The sequence below is a fragment of the Rhea pennata genome, chromosome 7, assembly GCF_028389875.1.
Source record: "Rhea pennata isolate bPtePen1 chromosome 7, bPtePen1.pri, whole genome shotgun sequence".
Classification (NCBI taxonomy): Eukaryota; Metazoa; Chordata; class Aves; order Rheiformes; family Rheidae; genus Rhea; species Rhea pennata.
In genome coordinates, this window is record NC_084669.1 from 14,094,800 (window position 1) to 14,113,781 (window position 18,982).

Genomic DNA, 18,982 nt, shown 5'->3' on the forward strand with positions numbered 1-18,982 from the left:
GAAACTGTAAGTTTTGGAAGTTGTGACTTCCAGTGACATAAATATACCCTGTGAGGTTCACTGCAGAGATGGGAACTTGCAGTGACAAAGACTTACTGCTGTATGTCTTTGCTTTGGGAAATGTGAGTTTGGAAGGGAAGTTCCAGTCTTGTGAGTCAGAGGGGAATATTCCCAAGATAGATAGAAGAACAACCACTAGAAATTGTAAAGCTCAGACCCTTGGGTGAAGCACACACCAAATCAAAAAAAAAAAAAAGACAGTGTATTAACCATTAGCAAAATAACGAAGCTCAAGAACAATAAGTCTCTTCAGGAGGAAAGAAAGAAATAGCTGAAATGGTATGTAAAATGCTAGGCTCTTCCATTCCACACACCATGCCAGCATCCCCTCCATCACATGCCCTGCATGCCATACCAGGCTGAATTTGACCATATGTTTGTAGCTAAGCTATGAAATTCATTTGTCAAGTCCCTGGAGTTTTTGGCAAGCTGTTCTGTACTATATGTGTGGCCTGCTATACTAAAAAATGGCATGCAGAGCTTTGCAGTGGGCATGGCTATATGATTCAGAGGCAACATAGTTGATTCTTTTAATGCTCAGATTTTCAGTGCTGTGTAAGAATGAATGGAGATACAGGAGACTCAAGTCGAAGACGTTTCAGCATAGCTGCTAGGATTAAAGTCTGCTGAAGGCTGTTGGAACGTGCTATAAATATGTATCTGAGCTCCACGCCAACTGTGTAAACTCAGAAGCTGCCCTGCTTCATTCAGAGAGTTTATACCAACCAGAGCCACAATTAGAATCTGGAACCAGTTAAATTAGAGGCAAATCAGTGGCTGGTAACAGTCACATCTTCCTTGTGAAAAGGGATGTGGAAGACGCTGGGACAATGCAGGAGCAGATGAGGGACAGGAAATCATTTCTTGAGCGTTTTGAAAGGAAGCACATAATCCAGAGTTATGGGCCTTCATTAATCAGGCGTAGGAGTCATGAGGTGCCAAATCTCACAACAGCCTGGGGGACTTTGAGTCATTTGTAAGCTCTTCCTAACTGAATCTTGAACATGACACATTACCAAACTCTAGATCCCAATTCAAATATCACCTTCTTGGCCAAGGAACAGTTGCCTAGTGGCTCTGACTCAAGCTGATTCACAACAAAAGATAAATCTTTCTACTACTAAAAAAAGGCAAATAGCTGCCGAGAAATCCTTTAATTCCTTCCTCTCCGTTGTGCAATTCTGAGCCAGTAGTTTTTGCAGTGAAGTCAGAGCCATTCCTCTACCTCCCAAACCAACATCCTTCTTCCCTGCTCTGAAGGTTACTATGGGCAGTCCTGCCACCATATTTTTTAATACAGCAAACAGTGCAGGATGGAGGCAGAGTTGTCTGAAAGAGGTTTCATTAAAGCTTTCAGTATGTAACATGAAGACGAGAAGGTTTGTTGTTTTAACAGAATTAGCAGGCTAAAATACAGGAAAAGCCAGAATTTCCCTCAATCTAGCAGGATCCTCTCATCTCCAGTAGGAACTTCAGTTAACAGGTATTGCCTAACTTTTCCCATGGTGAAAACAAGACCAGTGAAACTACTGTTACCCGTAAAAGTGCCCCAGCAACACTGCAAAGCCAACTCTAGGTTTGCACGCTGACATCTTAGGTTCCCCACTAAGCTAGCTGTCCACTGAGCTGGATCCTCAGTAACTCCTTCTGGTTGGTGTAAGATCTATATGTTCAGATACCCTGAACCTTGACAGTGCACATTTGGAACCAGATTGACTCCTCAGGAGTACCAAACTGCTTCAGTTTCAAGTAAGTATGGCAGAAGACACAGGCACTCAGCACTCAGCTCCAACCGCATTTCCAGTCTTCAGGCTTCAGAGGATGAATCAAACTCCTCTGCACAAGTCCTGCCCTGTGAAGGCAACATCCTAACAAAACTGGCAATAGCTTCTCATAGGTTATTTGGAATAGATACATATTACAAATCTGCCCACTAACCCAGCCTGAAAATCATAGTAGTGCCATATCTAGGAAGGAATTATTCATAAAGTGTAAAATGCACTTCTCCACCTTGGCTTGGGGGAAACAGCAAGTAAGATAAAAAGCAAGTTTTACAAAGTATATTCCACACTCCAGAATATGTTCCAATATAGTGTAGTTAGCACATGATCTCTCAGCAGAACTCTATTTATCTACAGATGGTGTCTAGTGATATATCATAGTTGTTGTTTCCCACTGTCCCACTTGTGTGGTATTCACATGCTAAACTCTAAACACCAGTTATTCTTGGCTCAGATTGTGAGATGCTCTGAGAAGGAATAACATCTTCCTCCCTTCCTCTGTCCCACCTCAGACTCAGTGCAGCAAGCTGGACGGACAACATCAGGCTGGGCCATCACAGGGGACAGGACAGCACCATTTCTCCTGCCTAGGATCTGGGTACGAACCCCATGTTACCTGGCTGTACCTCCCGAAACGCACTTACCTAAGAGCTGCACGCCACGGGTGAGTCCGTAGACATCGATCAAAGCCCAGAGGGGTTCTGCTGTCCTCACCCCGCTGAAGAACAGCATCGCAGCGGAGTCGTTCACCCGATAGAAAACCCGTCCCTTCTTGTCTACCCAGAACGCTATGATGTTTCCTTCATTCGCAAACTCTTCTGGCAGAGCCTTGGCCCAGAAACCGCTTTGGGAAACCAAGTCGGGACACGCGTACTTCGGCAGGGTATCAGGGTTAATCCTGGATGGATCCTTGGAAGTAAACCCAAGTCGGAGAGCCCCACTCCAGCAACATTGCTTTTTAGTGATCTGCAAAGATAACAGCAGCAATAACAGCACTTGGCACTCAAGTGTGTATTTACGCACTGCAGGCTCCATGCTATCAAGCACTGAGGGCCACTGCACAGCTCTGAGTGCTGGGAAAACCTTAGGATGAGTCCACTAGATTCAAGAAACATTCTACCCACCACCAAAACACTGTTGCAGTTATTTTAAATGCAAGTAGCAATGCTGCACACTAAAGAGAAAATGCTAATATTTTAAAAAATCAAATTAAATCTATGGGGAGAGATAAAATGTAATTACAGCTGCATTATGATTTACTTCTGTTTCTAGGGTAATTCCTTTTGGCCTAAGAACCATCCCTTTGCAAAATGTGCCAAGAAACAGCCACAAGATCTTATATCTCAGCTAAGACAGCACCTACAGCAGCATAGCCCTCCCTACCGTGGTGCTCGGACAGCAGGGTTTCTCATGACCTGAGGGAGAAGTACTGACTCCACAGCTGCAGTCACCACCATAGGGTTTTCTAGGTTTCCCAGCCAAGTAAAAGACAATCTTGCTCTTGTTTAGCTTGTCAGATTGGATGAAATCACAACTTTGCCATAGATAACTTGTGTGCAAAAAACATAACTTAAGGTATTTAAGTATATTAAACGCACAATTAGAAGACAATGACAGATGTTGTCTTATGTCTGGGAAAAACCTACTCACTTCAACTGTGACTTGTTTTCCAGGATATGTTGTGCGTGTCTGGGGAAAACCTGTTCACTTTGGCTATAAGTGTTTTTTCAGGACATGTTGTACACATCCATACTCCATCTGTCAGTATGTGGTATGTCAGTATGGATCCAGCAAAGATCTGGGTCCAGGATAGCTACTTTCAATCAGCTGACACATAATAGGTGTCTTTGTTCATTCATTGTTCTGCAGCAAACATACGACTGAAATGTCCAACAGTTGGAGGACCAACTGGAGACCACACTATTGCAACAAGGTTGCCAAAAGATGACTTTTTGGAAAGCTAAATTCATCTCTCATCACTGCAGTGATTTTTTTTCCAGCAAATTTGGTGACACCCTCAAATAACTTCAACCTAGAAGTCTCCTTGAACTAGAAAATGAATAACATACTCCAAAATCAACGGACAAGACCCATGGAGAAAAAGCCTTATGGCCTAAATTTTTGGTCGTGTTGACTGCTTGTCATTACAGTGAAGACCTAAAAGAGCAAGCAGTAAAACTTGCAGAAGCATAACCTCTAGTGGAGAGGCCTCCCTGCTGTCCAGCTATGAAATACAACATGACAGACCATCCTGCAGAGTAGGACGGCAGTCCAGGATGGCTCACATGTGCCTCTGAAGCCTTGAGAGGGAGGACAACACTTAAAAAAGGGACAGAGCATACAACAAAGTTTGGTCAGTACCAAGAGTGGAAAGGTGGAATTTGTCAGGAGTCCAGCCCCGAGGCAAATGGCGGACCTTCGGCCATGACTTGGACACAGGGTTGGCAGCTCTGACACCCACTGCAACTGTCAGTTTCAGGCTGCAGTAAGAAGGGTTGCACAGGAGTCTGTCCTCCCAGCTAGGACAGAATTGCCCATATGATATTTTTTCGGGTAAATGACATCTTCAGGCACCTCTGCAAGTGCTAGATAACAGCTTCTTGGACTTGGAAACATCTCTAGCTGTGGAAAAGCCCAAAGATGCAGCTATCTTAGAAGAGGACCCAACTAAAGTGGAATGAGTTATTTTCCAAATGTGATCTGGGAGGAATTGCAGGAATGGATGTTGAGCACAAAAGCCTAGGTTGCAGCTCTTCATGTCCCAGCCTGGAAGCTGGAAGCACAGGATTTTTATACAAGGGATTCTTTGAGATATGCTTCTTTGGATTTCTGAATTCTCTTCTAATAACATTTATAAATATTGCATTATTCTTTCACGTGTTCCTCTCCAAGGCAAATCCGGAACATATGCCCTTGTGGGCATAACAGTCTCACAACAAAGACATTGTTCAAAGCCTAGAGATGTCTGCTTTATAATTAAAGTATCAGAGAAAATAACTCAGGGCAAGAGAAGAGAAGAGAAGAGAAGAGAAGAGAAGAGAAGAGAAGAGAAGAGAAGAGAAGAGAAGAGAAGAGAAGAGAAGAGAAGAGAAGAGAAGAGAAGAGAAGAGAAGAGGAAAAGGAAAAAGAAGAGGAAAAGGAAAAAGAAGAGGAAAAGGAAAAAGAAGAGGAAAAAGAAGAGGAAAAAGAAAAACTATCAACAGACAGTTCTGCAGTTAAACAAGTGTTGCTCTTTATTCCTACTCAACCTAGTGAAGCTATTTACATCAATCAGCACAAAACACTTCAGAACTGATGTCAGTCCCAGGAATCCTCAGAAGCTCCAGCTTGTGGAATGGACACTGGGGTGACACTAAAGAGGACCAAAGTAGATTTGCTGTTTCACATCTCTAGCCAGGATAGGATGGGATCATGCACCTTCCCCCCAGCGGAAGGGAGGTGCATGGGGCATGCATGTGCCAAAATGGGATATACACACTCACTCCAAGAAGAAGCCTGGATTATTTACTGTAGCAATAATAGTGCAAATCCTAAAAGCTCTTGGGCCTGAGATTAATATGCCTCATTGTTATTCCTACAATGTACTCTTTCACAGTCTCTTGCCAATACTTCACAGCAATCACAGGCTGCATGAAGTAAATATTCAAATGATAATCTAGGCTGCACATGCTTCATGTATTAATCAGCACCTATAAACAAACAGTTCTCAACACAGTCTGACCACAGGCAAACTAATATCCAAATTAAAATGGAGTGTAATGCCTGCCAAGAATTAGACACAGCTGGACAATGGAAACACAGCTTTGCTAAAAAAGGCAATGGTTAGTGATGGGCCAAATTCTCTATTCAGCAACCACTGCTAGCAGAAAAGCTTGGGAGGTCTACCGGGTTCCAGAAAGGGAGGAATAGATGCACTCCACATCCAAACCGGTAAACTATGGCTGATTACACAGATTCAGGCTCCTGCTCTTTACAGCATTGTGTTACCTTTGATGAACTCTCATCTCATCCCTAGCAGTGCCCCAAATCACACAGAAGAAACCACGCTGTTACCAGTATCTCTGAGGCAAAGAAAGAAGAGCTCTGGCTGCACAATGGGATTCCCAAAGCAGTGAAGAAATCTCAGAATATACCCAAAATAGAGCAAATGATGAACAGAATGAAATCTCGTTACTTCTTTCCTCTGATTTTCAAAGGGTATTTAGACTTTATGGAACCAGGATGATTGGGTTCATGTTTAGTCTTAGTTTGTGTGAGAAACACATCATGGTGAGGAATACACACCATGGTGAGATGTTTAGTTTAGTTTTAAATGGTGAGAAACACAAAAGATTTAATACGTCATTTTATACAGGCATAAACGATAAGGCATTTGTAGGAGGGACTCTGAAAGAAAGCTAAGGCATTTCCATCCATCCCTAGAGTACAGGTTCTGCTGAAGTTTGTTGATTATTCACATGAGACCTCCCATTTAGATTCAGCAGAAGCTCTGCTTGTAAATCCCTTGTGCACAGACGAAAGATCTGCATGCAGATTCCTCACATACATTATGCAAGCTAAAATCCTAAAATATACAGTGATAAACAAGTGTGAATTTTCCTGAGATAGTTGCATTGTTTCAGCATGAGGAAGAAATAATCCAGAACCTTTGTCTACAACACTAAACCCATGCAAACCTTTGATGGTATTTTCAAAAACAAAATACTGCTTTCATCACCTCTCAAATCATTTTTCCACACTTGTTTTTCCAAACTGCTGGCCAATGTGGACAAAATTTCATTAGACTACGTGAGTCCTGCTAGGTTCCTAGCCTAAATAGAGGCAGTAAGAACTCTACAGGCAATGTAATTTAGCCTGTAGGAGGGATTTTCATTTATGGGTCTGATCCTGAAATCACTGAAATCTCAGTGCATTTCCAAAAGAAGACACTTTAGGGGTGCTGTGCTGGAACAGTGTTTAGTCTCGTACAGCCAGCAACCACGGGGCAGAGAGGAGGGAGTTGATCTAAAGAGGCTGAGACAAGCCATCAGTATCATCACAGGTGAGACATGCTGAGTGAGGGAGTCTGTAGCAAATAAAGCAAACCTCACCGGGTTAATTCCTCATCTTTTGCTTCAGTTCACTTTTTTTTTTTTAATTTATTTTTCCCTCCCTTTTCTGTCTGTACTCTTCCCTTATACTCTGGAGCATTTTCCTCACCTTCATTTTCCTGTGGTCCCTCTGCACTGCATGTTCTCCTTTCCATCTCACCTGTGTCCCCCATTGATGCCTCGCTATTCCCTGATACCTCTCCCAGACTTAATTTGTTTTTCGGGAGGCTAAAGCCATTGGTGGCTTCATCTTCTTCCTTTCTTGCTCTAGTTGCTGGCTATATGGGAAGAAGCAGAGAAGGCTGATACGCTGCCATAGCTCCTAGAGCTCTGAGGTCTTGAATGATGGGCAACAGCAGGATCATTCATACTCCACTGCTACATGTAGATAAACCTCCTGGAAAACTCTTATGCATAAATGAAGAATTTACAGGCAGATCTTTCATGCATGCCAGAAATGAAAGACAGCTAAAGAAGTATACCCGTGTTGTGCCAATGAAAGAAATGGAGTTAGCTTAGAGTGGCAAAATACTGTCATGCAAACACTGGGGCACAAAGATTAGAAAATATCTCTGGATGAAATGCAAAGGGTTCCAAGCTCCTTTAATGTGCCAAGAGCCTAAAGGGTGATCCAATTCCTAAGGAGACTGAGGAATTTCTTCATCTGGAAGTAGCTCCCAGCACACACCTCTGAGTGTACATCCTGCCTTCAGAGGAGTTGAACTTCCCATGGAAACTAACTCAAAAGACAACACAAAGGAGTACCACCTCCATCCTCTTGGTTGTAATACAGACACAAAAGAGGTGAAATCAGTCAAGGTCTGTGAGAAAAACACGATGCCTGCAATGTTCTTTCCTTTGACCTGAATGCAATCAGGAGATTGATTCAGCAAAGCAGTCAGCAAACTGCTGAAAAGATTCTTCTCTTACAAGGCAGCTGTGACCCCACTGACTGCTCCTTTCATCCTTTCAGCCTTTTATCTTCCATGTCAAGTACATGAGCGGCTGTCTTCACCTTCAGGTCATTTTCACCTACTTCTCTGTCATCCATTTGCTGCAAAGAGGCTGACTTCCAGCTCCATTAGACTAGCCCTTATTGCTGTCTTGTTTACAGGAAGAAAAGTCCTTGTTATGGATTTGAACATCTTAACTAACTCCTCATCTTCCTTCTACCAACCCAGACCACTAAAACTTCTTTGTACAATGTAGGCAAAGTCTAGAGGTCCCATTGGCTCATAACCAAGGCTGCTGCCTCTCAGGCTGACCAGTACGGTTCTTTTTGTTGCCCTTTTCCAATGAACATCAGCATAATCTGCTGTTCCTTCTCTAATATCTAGGTAAGCGCTTCTGAGGTACAGTTCACCCCTCTCTTCCCAGTTTCTACACAGTTTTGTACTGATGGCTCCAAAAACTATGCTGATGGCTCCAAAAACTATGCTGATGAAAGCAGAAGCACCAAAGATTGCGGATCTTTAAGGCTAAGATCCAACTACTGTGCTTTTCAAGGAAGAGAGAAAATCTAGTTGCAAGCTCCAAAGCCTGGTACACCCCAACATTCATTCACAGCAGTTACCATGTCAATAGGGGAAAGTATCACTTACTCACCTTAAGCCTGACTTGTTCATAAATAACAATGGGTCTGTTGCTGAAGGTAATGGCATTGCAGAAGCTAGCCTGGCGCTTTACTGCCTTCTGTGTTGTGTCCATGATGATCTGGGATCCCTTTGTGTGGGGATGGAAAAGCAGAGGGCTGATGGACAGAGCTCCACACTGTGCGATAGGAAGACAGTGCTTCTGCTTGTGGTGGCATCGATGAGAGGATGCTGGAAATGAGCCACCTATAGAATCTGAAAGCAGAATGAGAAAAAAAAAAGGATTTAAAATCTGCTGTGAATAGTAAGTTAAAAAACCTCTCACTGAAAAAAAAATAGGGATACTTTGGAGGGAGACTGCAGAGAGAAATATGTTTGACGAATTCCTGCTCAGTAAATCACTTAGTATTTATTGCACATCTTAAACAATAAAAGGCTGTAATGACATAGCAGGCTCCCATCTGGAGAGTCTGACAGTACAGAGCAGGACATTGGGAATGCATCTCAACACTTGAAATCACAGCCCAAGAGAAACCAACAATCTGTTCTGAAAAATGGACCAAAGGATGTGTGAAAACAGTGTATCAAAGCTGTCACATTTAGATTAAATCTTCCATTTCTGGCGGGCAGCACCACCCAACCCACAGATACCCTGACAGGACCATTCCCCTTGCTCCTCCTTTGCAACAGCAAACACTCCATCAACGCTTGCTTCTATTTGCCTTTGCATGCTCTGCATCCACACTCAGTAGATGCCAGCTCAAATATACATATTGCTAAGTAGTACTCAAGCATGACTCAGTGATAAAACCACCTGGATTCCCTCCACCAACCAGTATCCTCACTGATGGGAACCTCAGCTGAAGTCCCACTTTTCATGAAGTTGATGATCAGCACACTAGGATTAGGACGAGGGAAATGGAGAGGGAGAAAGGGTATGAAGCAAGGAGGAGATAACGTCTTTGTCCAACCAAGGCTCTATACAAATAGTCAACACACTAACACAGTCCCAATAGCAACTTTGTTCGTGAAGGACTGGATTCACGGCTTTCTTTTCAGTGGGGCATCTGCAGCAGCTTTAACACAAAACAATTACACTGAATGCAAGTCATCTGCTTCCTTTTCCTCGGGTACACATACACACCATATTATGCACATATGTTTGAGAGAAGATACTCACAGATCTGGAGATAGAGTATCAACAGAATAAAGGATTATTTCATGACAGACTAAGGGATGCAATAAAAACAAATGTGACCTTAACAATGTGTCAGTTTGCTCTGTAAAGATGCATGACTAAACACTATGTTTAAAACACTGTTCCTCAAATGCACAAATTATATAGACTAACTTCTGTTAGTTTTTGTAACACATATATAAACACATAGTGTATATATTCTTTATTCAAATTAATTGCTAACAGTTATGTCACTATATAGCTACTATAGAACAATGCATACACCTCTAATATAGTTCTTGGAGGTAAAAATATAAAGCCTGGACCCTATTTCTCCCGACCTTTGGGAGAGTTTGAGTCTGTAGCTATACAAGGTTGCACAATCAATTATCAGATGCATGAGCTTGAACAAATACCAACAAAAGCTAAGCCCCTGTTTTCTGATGGAATATTTTAACTCAGCCTCAACATCAGATATCAATGCTTCCTCCTCTCGTCCCTTTACTGTTTTATTTTTCTTGCTTTCCTGAATGACAGTGCTCTCCCTTCAGAATGGAGTGGGGAGGCCTGACAAATAGGGCTGCTATTTCTGAAAACATTCATTAATGCTTTAAGGGAGAGATGAACCAATACAGATATATTTGGTATTAAAAAATCCTGCGGAACATAAGTTATCTTCCTTCTCCTGTTCCTCCTGTGAATGGGCAAGGAAGAAGGTTTCACAGAAGCAGGGCACACGACATCAGGAGAAAGTAAAGGCTGGGAGGAACAGGCAGGGCCATGATGGGACCTTCAGGACTAGCAGAGCGCAGGGGAGGGGTGGGCTCACCACGGGCAAGGTCTAGGCGCAGCAGCCACCACGAGCCGAGCCTTTCCCCTTCCAGCAGGCTACAGCCGCAGGGCAGCTCTCCCGCCTCCTCCCGCGGCCCGTATAGGGCGTTTCAGAAGGAAAGCTGGAAAACTCTGCTGAGGCCTCTTGGGAAAAACTTTCTGAGGTCATCTCTGACTTATTTAATCAGAGGCTGTCTAACACCCTGAGGACAGGTTACATCCCTTCCCGTATTGCTATCTTTTTTCCAAACCAGGATAACTCCAGATACATTTACTGTGACAACCCTCCTGCAATCCTGCTAAACCCCTGGCATTAGCGATATCTCGTGCCGATGAGTTCCTCAGGCTTAATGGTATTTTGCAAAGGAGTTTCTCCTTTATCCCTGTAACCATGATGCCGCTCACTATCACCGACGGTCATGAGCCAGAGCCGACACAAGTGCCTGACTTAACAGGGCTCTGCCAGAGTACACTGTCCCAGGATGCCTTCTGCAGAAATGTCCCAGGCCACTAGCTCTCTCCACTCCTCATTTCTCAGCCACCTCACTGTTTCGGGTTCCATCTTTTTTTTTAATAGGGAGAATGATAAAATGTAAATGTCCAGTAGAAAAACTTCTATTCCTAACTTTTCCAACTCCTCTAAAATATACATAAAATCAATCACCATTTCGGATATGTCACATATTGATGGGATATAATCAATTACTTTAGATAATTTAAAGTCAAAGAATTCACAGTGAAGTAGGAAAAACTCTTCCGATAATTTGTAATTTTGTTTTTTCACCTGCCTCTCTCCCGTAGTTTTCAAAGGTGCGTATATGTGAAAGAGAAGAAGCTAACAGGGAATCTACATTCATTTCATGCTGTCTATCCTGTCTGCTGGAAACAGTCTACATTAATTTCAGTGTCTGACTTCAAAAAATCAGGGCTGCATGAAGGCAGTTAGATCCAGCTTGGCAGAACTGGTTGTATGAAAAACAAGACACAAAATCAAAAAAAACTCCAGTGCCAGTGAACGCCGCTGCGAGCTCCCACGCAGCCCACTCTCTAATGGGATTCAGCTCGCCTGCAGCTCCACAGTGGGGACAAGGGTTGCTCTCGTCTACCGCTAGATCAGGTTCACTCCTGGAAACCACCGCTCTTGCTTTGTCCTAGGTTTACCTCGGGTAATTTTGGCAAAGCTACTCTCACTAAAAGCGAGTTTAGTAGCTGGTCACACACAGACTGATAAATTGGAAATATTCGCCTCTCTAGGAGATGACAGCACTGGTAGAAACCTAAGATGCATACGCTTAGATTAGTTGACGTGGCAAAGAAACAGTTAGCAGGCGATAAAAGCAATGTAGCGGTGGTAGCGATCCCCAGCGGAGGTGGTGGCAGAGCTGTCACAGCCGCCGCTCAGCAGAAGGAAGAGCAGGGGAACAGAAAACGTGCCGAATGCAAGGGGCAAGCGCAAGCCGAGAAGCCTTCTTCCAGCTACTTCCAGCCACTGTCTAACACTGCGTGCCGTATTCCAGGGAGCGCTCCTACCACGTTTAACCGCAAACCTCAAACAGACTTGAAATGCTTTCTGTGAAAAATCTTTTCTTTTCCACACAAACACTTTGGCTGATAACAACAGCCAGGCCAAAGACTTCAGTGTGAGCCATCAGTGACACGTATAAATGGAAAGATTTCAGTTATAAACATGCTCAAACAATCACATGGACTAAATGCCAAAGGAAAATAAAGTGGACTCTCTTTCGGACCTACTTTGAAGCTGGGGTTTTAGGCTGAAGCCACTAAAACTCTTGAGTTTTCACGATCTCTCCTCCATGCTTGCAAGCTACACCTTGCGATCAAGGTCTGACTTTTGCATTGGACCGCTCACTGGGAGCGCTGCCTGCAGGACGGGCGCAGCTGAAACACAGGGTGCTCTCACCACGCGCTCTGCGCAGATAGAAGAAACTGGCCCCAAAAGAGCTTCCCAGGCCAATAACTCAGGTGGGCAGGAGGCACCCTCCCTGCTCCCCACGGTGATGCCCGTACGACGTATACCTTCAGGGAAGGACCTGGAAAAGATTCTTGTTTGAAAAAAGAAAAGGGTATCTAAATGAAAAAAAAAACAGTTATGTGGCTTACAAATACCCTGGAGGAATTACAAAGCAATGGGCCAAACATGAAGGCCATTACTCAGCTCTTGCAGGGCAGCGCTCCGGGAGGTGGAAATGCTGCACAGATCTAGAATTGCAGCTCAAACGCCTATGGGTGGACTTCAGCAAGGAGAGGAACACTTCAGAAACACAAGCTCAGGAGCTACATCGCTGTCCTGGCTTGGTCAGCTAAAAATAAAATAACACCTCTGCTTACAGACTTTGTTCACACTGAGGCTTGACCTAGTCTCCACTTTTATCTCATTCTCTTATTTAAATTACTGAAACTTTTGCTGTTCCTAGTCTTTGCCATCAGTAACACTGGTATGATACATTTAGGGCTCCTGCAATAGGTTTATAAATATTTTTCATTATGTAAAAGAGTTGAGTAAAACTCACAAACTCAGATTTTCAGTTGTCAAAACAGACAAAAGTCGTCTGATTTCAGAGGAACCGTGCAAGACTGCATTAACTGAGAGCCTCTCCCAGACACTCTCTCCCACGACCTGACTTATCAGTCACCTGCAAAGGAGAAGGAAAGCGACTGCTCAGAAATAAAATCTGCAAACAAACAAGCGCCTGAAAGAAGGTTGAAATCTGAGAGCTTGTTCAAGGGCAAGGGTTTTACATGGTTGTAAAACCAGTCGGGCAAAAACACGTCCCCCCCAGCAAGCAGGAGTTGCAACAACGCGCCAGGACCACGTAAACAACCAGTATCTCCCCATGGTCTCTCGCAAAAAGTCACAAGAAGAAGATAGCTACAAAGATTTCCCTCTGTGTCAAATCTAGAGAAATACCACAAACTTCCATATGGTTGGGTTTACGCTCTGGTCCCAAAGAACAGCGTCTGCTCACTCTCGTGGTTTTCAAGATTAGATAAACTTCCATTTTCAATTCACACCCAAAAGCAGATGCTCTTTGAATTATTTGGTTTGATTTTAACCCGGAATGCAAACTGCCCCTTATGACCACAGCCCCCAAGGAGGACAATGTTGTCACTGTCCCACCTGCTCCCCGAGCCACCAGCACATGGGCCAGATCCTCCGAAATATTTAGTAAGCCAAGGCAAAGGGGATGTTACGTGAATCACAACATGAAGCACTGTGAATCTCCCTGTCTTCAGTGCTCCACTCCCAAGCACATCCTTTTTGCAGTCCTGATCGTTCAAGACAGAATTATGCCCCCAAAACCACACACTTCTTTCACGTACATTAGCTGTCCCTGCTCTCCTGCATCTCGAGGCCTCAGCACAATCAAAGTGCTTTATAAAAGACAGCATGGGAGCACTGGATGTTCTCAGCTTAGCAAAATGCATCCCAAAGCCTGTTAGGGATTTTCACAAGAAGTGTTCACGCTCTGTGAAAATTAGATACAATCTTCACGGAATCACAGAATGGTTGAGGTTGGAAGGGATAATCTTCAAGGCTTGAGAGTTCTTAAATGTTGCAGAAAGCGATTGGATTTCACTTTCAGGAAAAGACACTTTTTCCAGTTGAAGAAATCTTGACAGGTACCTGTCAGAATACAGTCAAAACTAATTTCAGACTGAAAACTAACTGCAAAGTATTGAAGATAAGCTTGGTAGAGAGCGTGAAACAAGTGGCATTCAGAATTGAATGCAACAGAGAAGACGACTTTAAAAGAGAGTCCAGGGACAGTCACGCAGTGAGCAAGTGGGAAAGAGCATCTGGGTGCTGGTGGTGCAGAGGTGAGTCCTACAGGCAAACTACAGTGAAAAGAATGAACAGGGCAAAACTTCACACCGTGAAAGGTGAAAAGGCTTTCAAAACACCCTGTTGTGACTGTCATCAAAAGAGGCTGACAAAGAGTGCTTTATCTATCAGGTGGCCTTACTATAAATGTGTTTTAAAGGACTCTGGGAAGGAAGGAAAAGAAATCATTTGGGTGTGTAGTGAACGCACGGAAAGCCCTGCCCTGGGGATATGCACGTGGTGTATAGAAAAGCTTTAGTCCTGAAAAAGCATGTAGGCATCTGTTTGAAAACTAGATGGTTACTAGTAGCAGAGGGAGTTAAAAAAAGAAAAAACAACTGAGAGATGAATCCTCATAACCTTGCCTGTTTTTTCAGTTGGTCTCCTTTGGGGGAATCATGACAGTGAGATAGAGAAAGGATTGGTGGAATTAACTACACCGATCCTTTTAATTTATTAATAAAGTTAAAAAGGAGAAAACCACAACAAAATCTACACAAACAACTCTACCACAACAAATACAAGGTTTTGCAAATGAATTCTTAAAAGCACACTTCAAGATACAGATTTCTAAAAATAAGTATTAGCTTAACACCAATGGAAACACAAAACAGCTTCCAAATCTCATTTTCTCACATGCAGCCTGACCCAGGGCGTTGTGCACAGGAGAGAGAACTGCAAATTAGTGTAAATGAAAAACAAGGGCTTTTTCATTACTTTTGAAAACATGTTTGCTGTTCTTGAAGGAGTAAGCAATCATGTATCTCCAGTCTGCACTCAACTCTCCTTCCACCTATTACCATGATAACGGCCCTACTTAGATCACTGCCACCACCATCAACTACCCACCTTCTGCTTATGAGGTGGCCAAGACACAAAGCTGTGCTCTTCCACAATGAAAGACTATAGCTCTGCAGGTGCAAGGGTATGCAGCAATAGAAACGGAAAGGGTTAATGGAGCATTAAATCCCCACTGCCTGAAATTACGGAGCATCTTGGGTTAAACTTCAGTCAATTAGAGACTTATCTACAAGGTGGAGCTGAGCCAGCAGGTCAGATCTAGCACTCTCATCCAGGACTCCAAAACAAGTCAATGCCAAAATGTAACTTATTTTCATCTGTGCTATTTTAGCACTGAGGAGATGTCTCAAGAGAGTAGATTCGCACACAGTATAAGATTTTCCACTTAAATTGCAAACTAAGAGACAAGAGACAGGTGCAGACAGACCCACAAGTACATGAAAGGAGATAATACTAGCCAGGGTGGTGGCTGTTTTCTTTTTCTTTTTCTTTCTTTTTCTTTCTTTTTCTTTTCTTTTTCTTTTTTTTAAGATAGAAGGGTTTAAAGGAACAGATTGGACTTCACAGACATCTATAAGAAGGCCTTTCCAATGTAAAAAAGTGGGCATCAGAAGCCAAGTCGACTGCAGGATCCATCCTTGCAAGTGGATCCATCTTTCAACACTGAATGATGGATGGTAGGGCATGGTTGGGTTGTGAGGAGCCTTAAAAGTGAAGGAGTTTTTTTGTTTTTTTTTGTTTTTTTGTTTTTTGGGGTTTTTTTTTGATTTCATAGAGAAAATAAACCCAATAAAAGAGGTGCAAAAAGTGGCAGTGAGAACAGAGGGCAGGAAAAAAGATACAAGAGGAGAAATTTGGAATAAATACAAGCAAGGTACGACTTTGCCATTGGCAGAAGAGACGGAAAATTGAGGCTTGCAGGAAAGGCTAAGTCCTGAAGATGCGATGCAGGCCGCGAGCGCAGCCCTCCCGCAGCAGAAGCCCTCCTTCGCCTCTCCCCCAGCAAATCCCCCATCACCCGCTCCCGGGTATGAGCAAGCGCATAAGTAAGCGGCCATATGGTCCCGTGCGCTGTGCAAGGAGAGAGGGACAAGCAGTGCCCCCCAGGAGGTGGCCGGCAGGAGCGGGACGAGCTGCCCCCAGGGTCCTGGGGCCCATGGAAAAGCCACTGGCAGCGCAGGCTGCCGACCCGTCTGGCAGCGGCAGCCGCCTCTCCCCACGCTGTTTTCTGGCAGCTCCCCTGAGCCATGCGGACGGCAGGCAGGGGGGATTTGCACGTGCCTTGCACTTACTCATTTTTGAGAGCAGCAAGACATTTATCTCTTCTCTTTAGATCCTGGTGATTCTTTATTATCAGCAGCAAGGCGTAAGTTAGATGCAGTGAGAAGGCAACGAGAAGATCAAAGGAAAATTGTGCTCTGAAAGCATTCAAGATCTCTCTCTTGATCTAGAGTAGTTTTGTTTTGCTGTGATCAGGTCAGGTCCATCAGCAGTCTAATGAGAGATGTAAAAATGTATTTATGTCTTCTAACAACAACACCAAAAAAAAACCAGATTAAGTCCAGTTCAGTTTAAGATCTAGAATGTTTTAAAAAAAATCTGTTTATCCTTCCCTTGTGGATGCATAGCACATTCATACTTTAAAAGACATATGGTGTCTCAGCTCAGGAATCTTATCCTTTGCTAATATCTGATGCTTCAGGAGAAGGAAGAACAATTTGCATAGGATGAACGGCTAATCTGTCAGTGCTGTGGATAGAGGGAAAGAAGGAAGGAAAAATAAACTTTCCACGCTACCTCCTCTGTCCCTAGAGTCTGAGATTTGATAATCCTTATCTTCTCAAAGGTAAGCAGATTGGTCATAAGATTATGTATACTTTATAAAATAAGCTCAGAGTTATCTTTGCTTCTCTGATCTGCTCTGTTAATGAATTGCAGAGGCTGATCTGCAATCATCCATACGTAACAGTATTTCCCTCATTCATCCCAACTTCTCAAAACGAAAGTTTCACAGGGGGTGAGACTTTGTTCCCTTTATCAGTTACTTTCCGTAGCGTCTTTTCCAGGAATTGGTCATGTATCACAGTCTACCAACAACAATCCTGTGAAATGTCCCATCTATCATAAATTAAGTTACTCGTTTTCTTCATATAGATCAGAAATACGCATAGGACACTAATCACTTTTTACACATGTTATTATGTGTAATCAAGTTCCTCCCAACTTATAATAAAGTAAATTAATCCTAATTAATATCATAGATGCTTAACTAAACATAGGGCTGCCAAGATTAGGGCCAATGGCATCTCTCGCTAGGCTTTCTAAGAGCGCCCGTCCTCTAACAAGCAGCTTTAAAGCAGCTTCTGCTCTCATCCACGTCCTCTCTTGTGACTGTCAGCAAAAGACAGGAATTGAAACAACAGTTCCTCATGTGCTGTCCCAAACAGCATGTCCTTCAGCCACGGCCTGGCAGGAGCTCAGGCTGGATGGACCACAGGCCTGACGCAGGGGACATTGCTCACACTGTTCTGGTTGAAAGAAGGGCATGAGCCACATACCTGATCATCAGTAATATCTCAGCAACTGCAGAGATGCTGTACAAATTCCCTAGGAGTTATGTTACGTGGTTCACATAGCCAAAAGACACTTTTTTTCCAAGTACAAACATTACATCAGTTTCAGACCAAAGTTTCATCTCCACAAGTCTAGGGTTTTTACTGTAGTGTTAACTGCACACAGTTTTTTTCTCTTCCTCTCCTGCAGTGCTGGGCAGGGCTATAATGAACAGCAAAACTGCTGCCCCAGAGGTAGCTGCATTTCATTGCCCAGCCGGCGTTCAGCAGAGCACTCCCTCTCAAAGGGTTAATGACAGTTCACGCTGCAAAAAGTAGCTACATAAAAGCTGCAAATATTTTATGGCCACGTAGTATTTCCATGGCCTACAAATCAACGTAAAAGATGTTTTCTTCAAGGGGCCTCATATAGACTATGTTTTTAAAATGCATTCCCTCTGCTAAATATAAATCAGTGAGAGTTTTTGTTCTTCCAAAAGATTAACTAGTCTCAGTATTTTGGGATCTAATTCTGGAATACTTGTAGATATGCCAATATTCTCTTCCAATTTAAATACAGTTTAATGGAAAGTCTATCCTGGGCACATTTTCCATGTACAGTGTAATAGTTTGGAAGTCAAAATATCAAGAGTTCACCAAAAACAGGAGTAACCTATCAATAGAGTAACCCATCAAGGATAAACTTCAGATATTTGTCAGGAAGAGAAGGAAGGTGGAAGCAACGGAGATCAGGAAAGAAAAAGAAAAAGCAAAACAAACATGGCAGATATGAAAATGAACATGTAGAACCAAACTCCAAAATATGGTAGGGAATGGCATAATACACATCCCAAGCTGTGGAAAGAAAATGCAAGATAGGAACTGGTGTTCCAGACTCAGGCCTCTGAGTTAATTCTGAATTATACCACTGTAAAATCAAAGATTTGCCTCTAGACTCAAGATGCTGAATTAAGCAGGCTATTAGCATTGCATATTTACAATATAATGAGCTACATTAGGATGCTATTCCTTAACCCCCCCCCCATCATCAGTGGAAAGAGAGAGGGTTTTAAGAGGATGCTAAGGAGCACCTTGGAATTTTGCTTCTCCTCCGAGTCATCAATTGGAGGACCCTCTCCCACTTGCTGCTCTTCCCAGTGTGTAAGAACATACATTAGGGAAGCAGAACACGGTGGCTCAAGATCTTCTGCTGTTTTCTCACCTCAAAAATCCCAGGTGTCTTGTTCAGCACAG

The 18,982-nt window shown here is 43.2% G+C and overlaps 1 protein-coding gene across 1 annotated transcript in view; it reads right to left on the reverse strand.

The window, feature by feature from the left end:
* The window catches only part of NEURL1 (neuralized E3 ubiquitin protein ligase 1), a 159,005-nt gene that overhangs the window by 53,026 nt on the left and 86,997 nt on the right, over positions 1 to 18,982 (reverse strand). Inside the window, exons 2-3 of the mRNA XM_062580294.1 lie at positions 8,537 to 8,778; positions 2,486 to 2,807 (exon numbers count right to left, since the gene is read on the reverse strand). Of these exons, the coding sequence (XP_062436278.1) occupies positions 2,486 to 2,807; positions 8,537 to 8,778 (564 nt within the window). The remainder of the gene's footprint in view (positions 1 to 2,485; positions 2,808 to 8,536; positions 8,779 to 18,982) is intronic.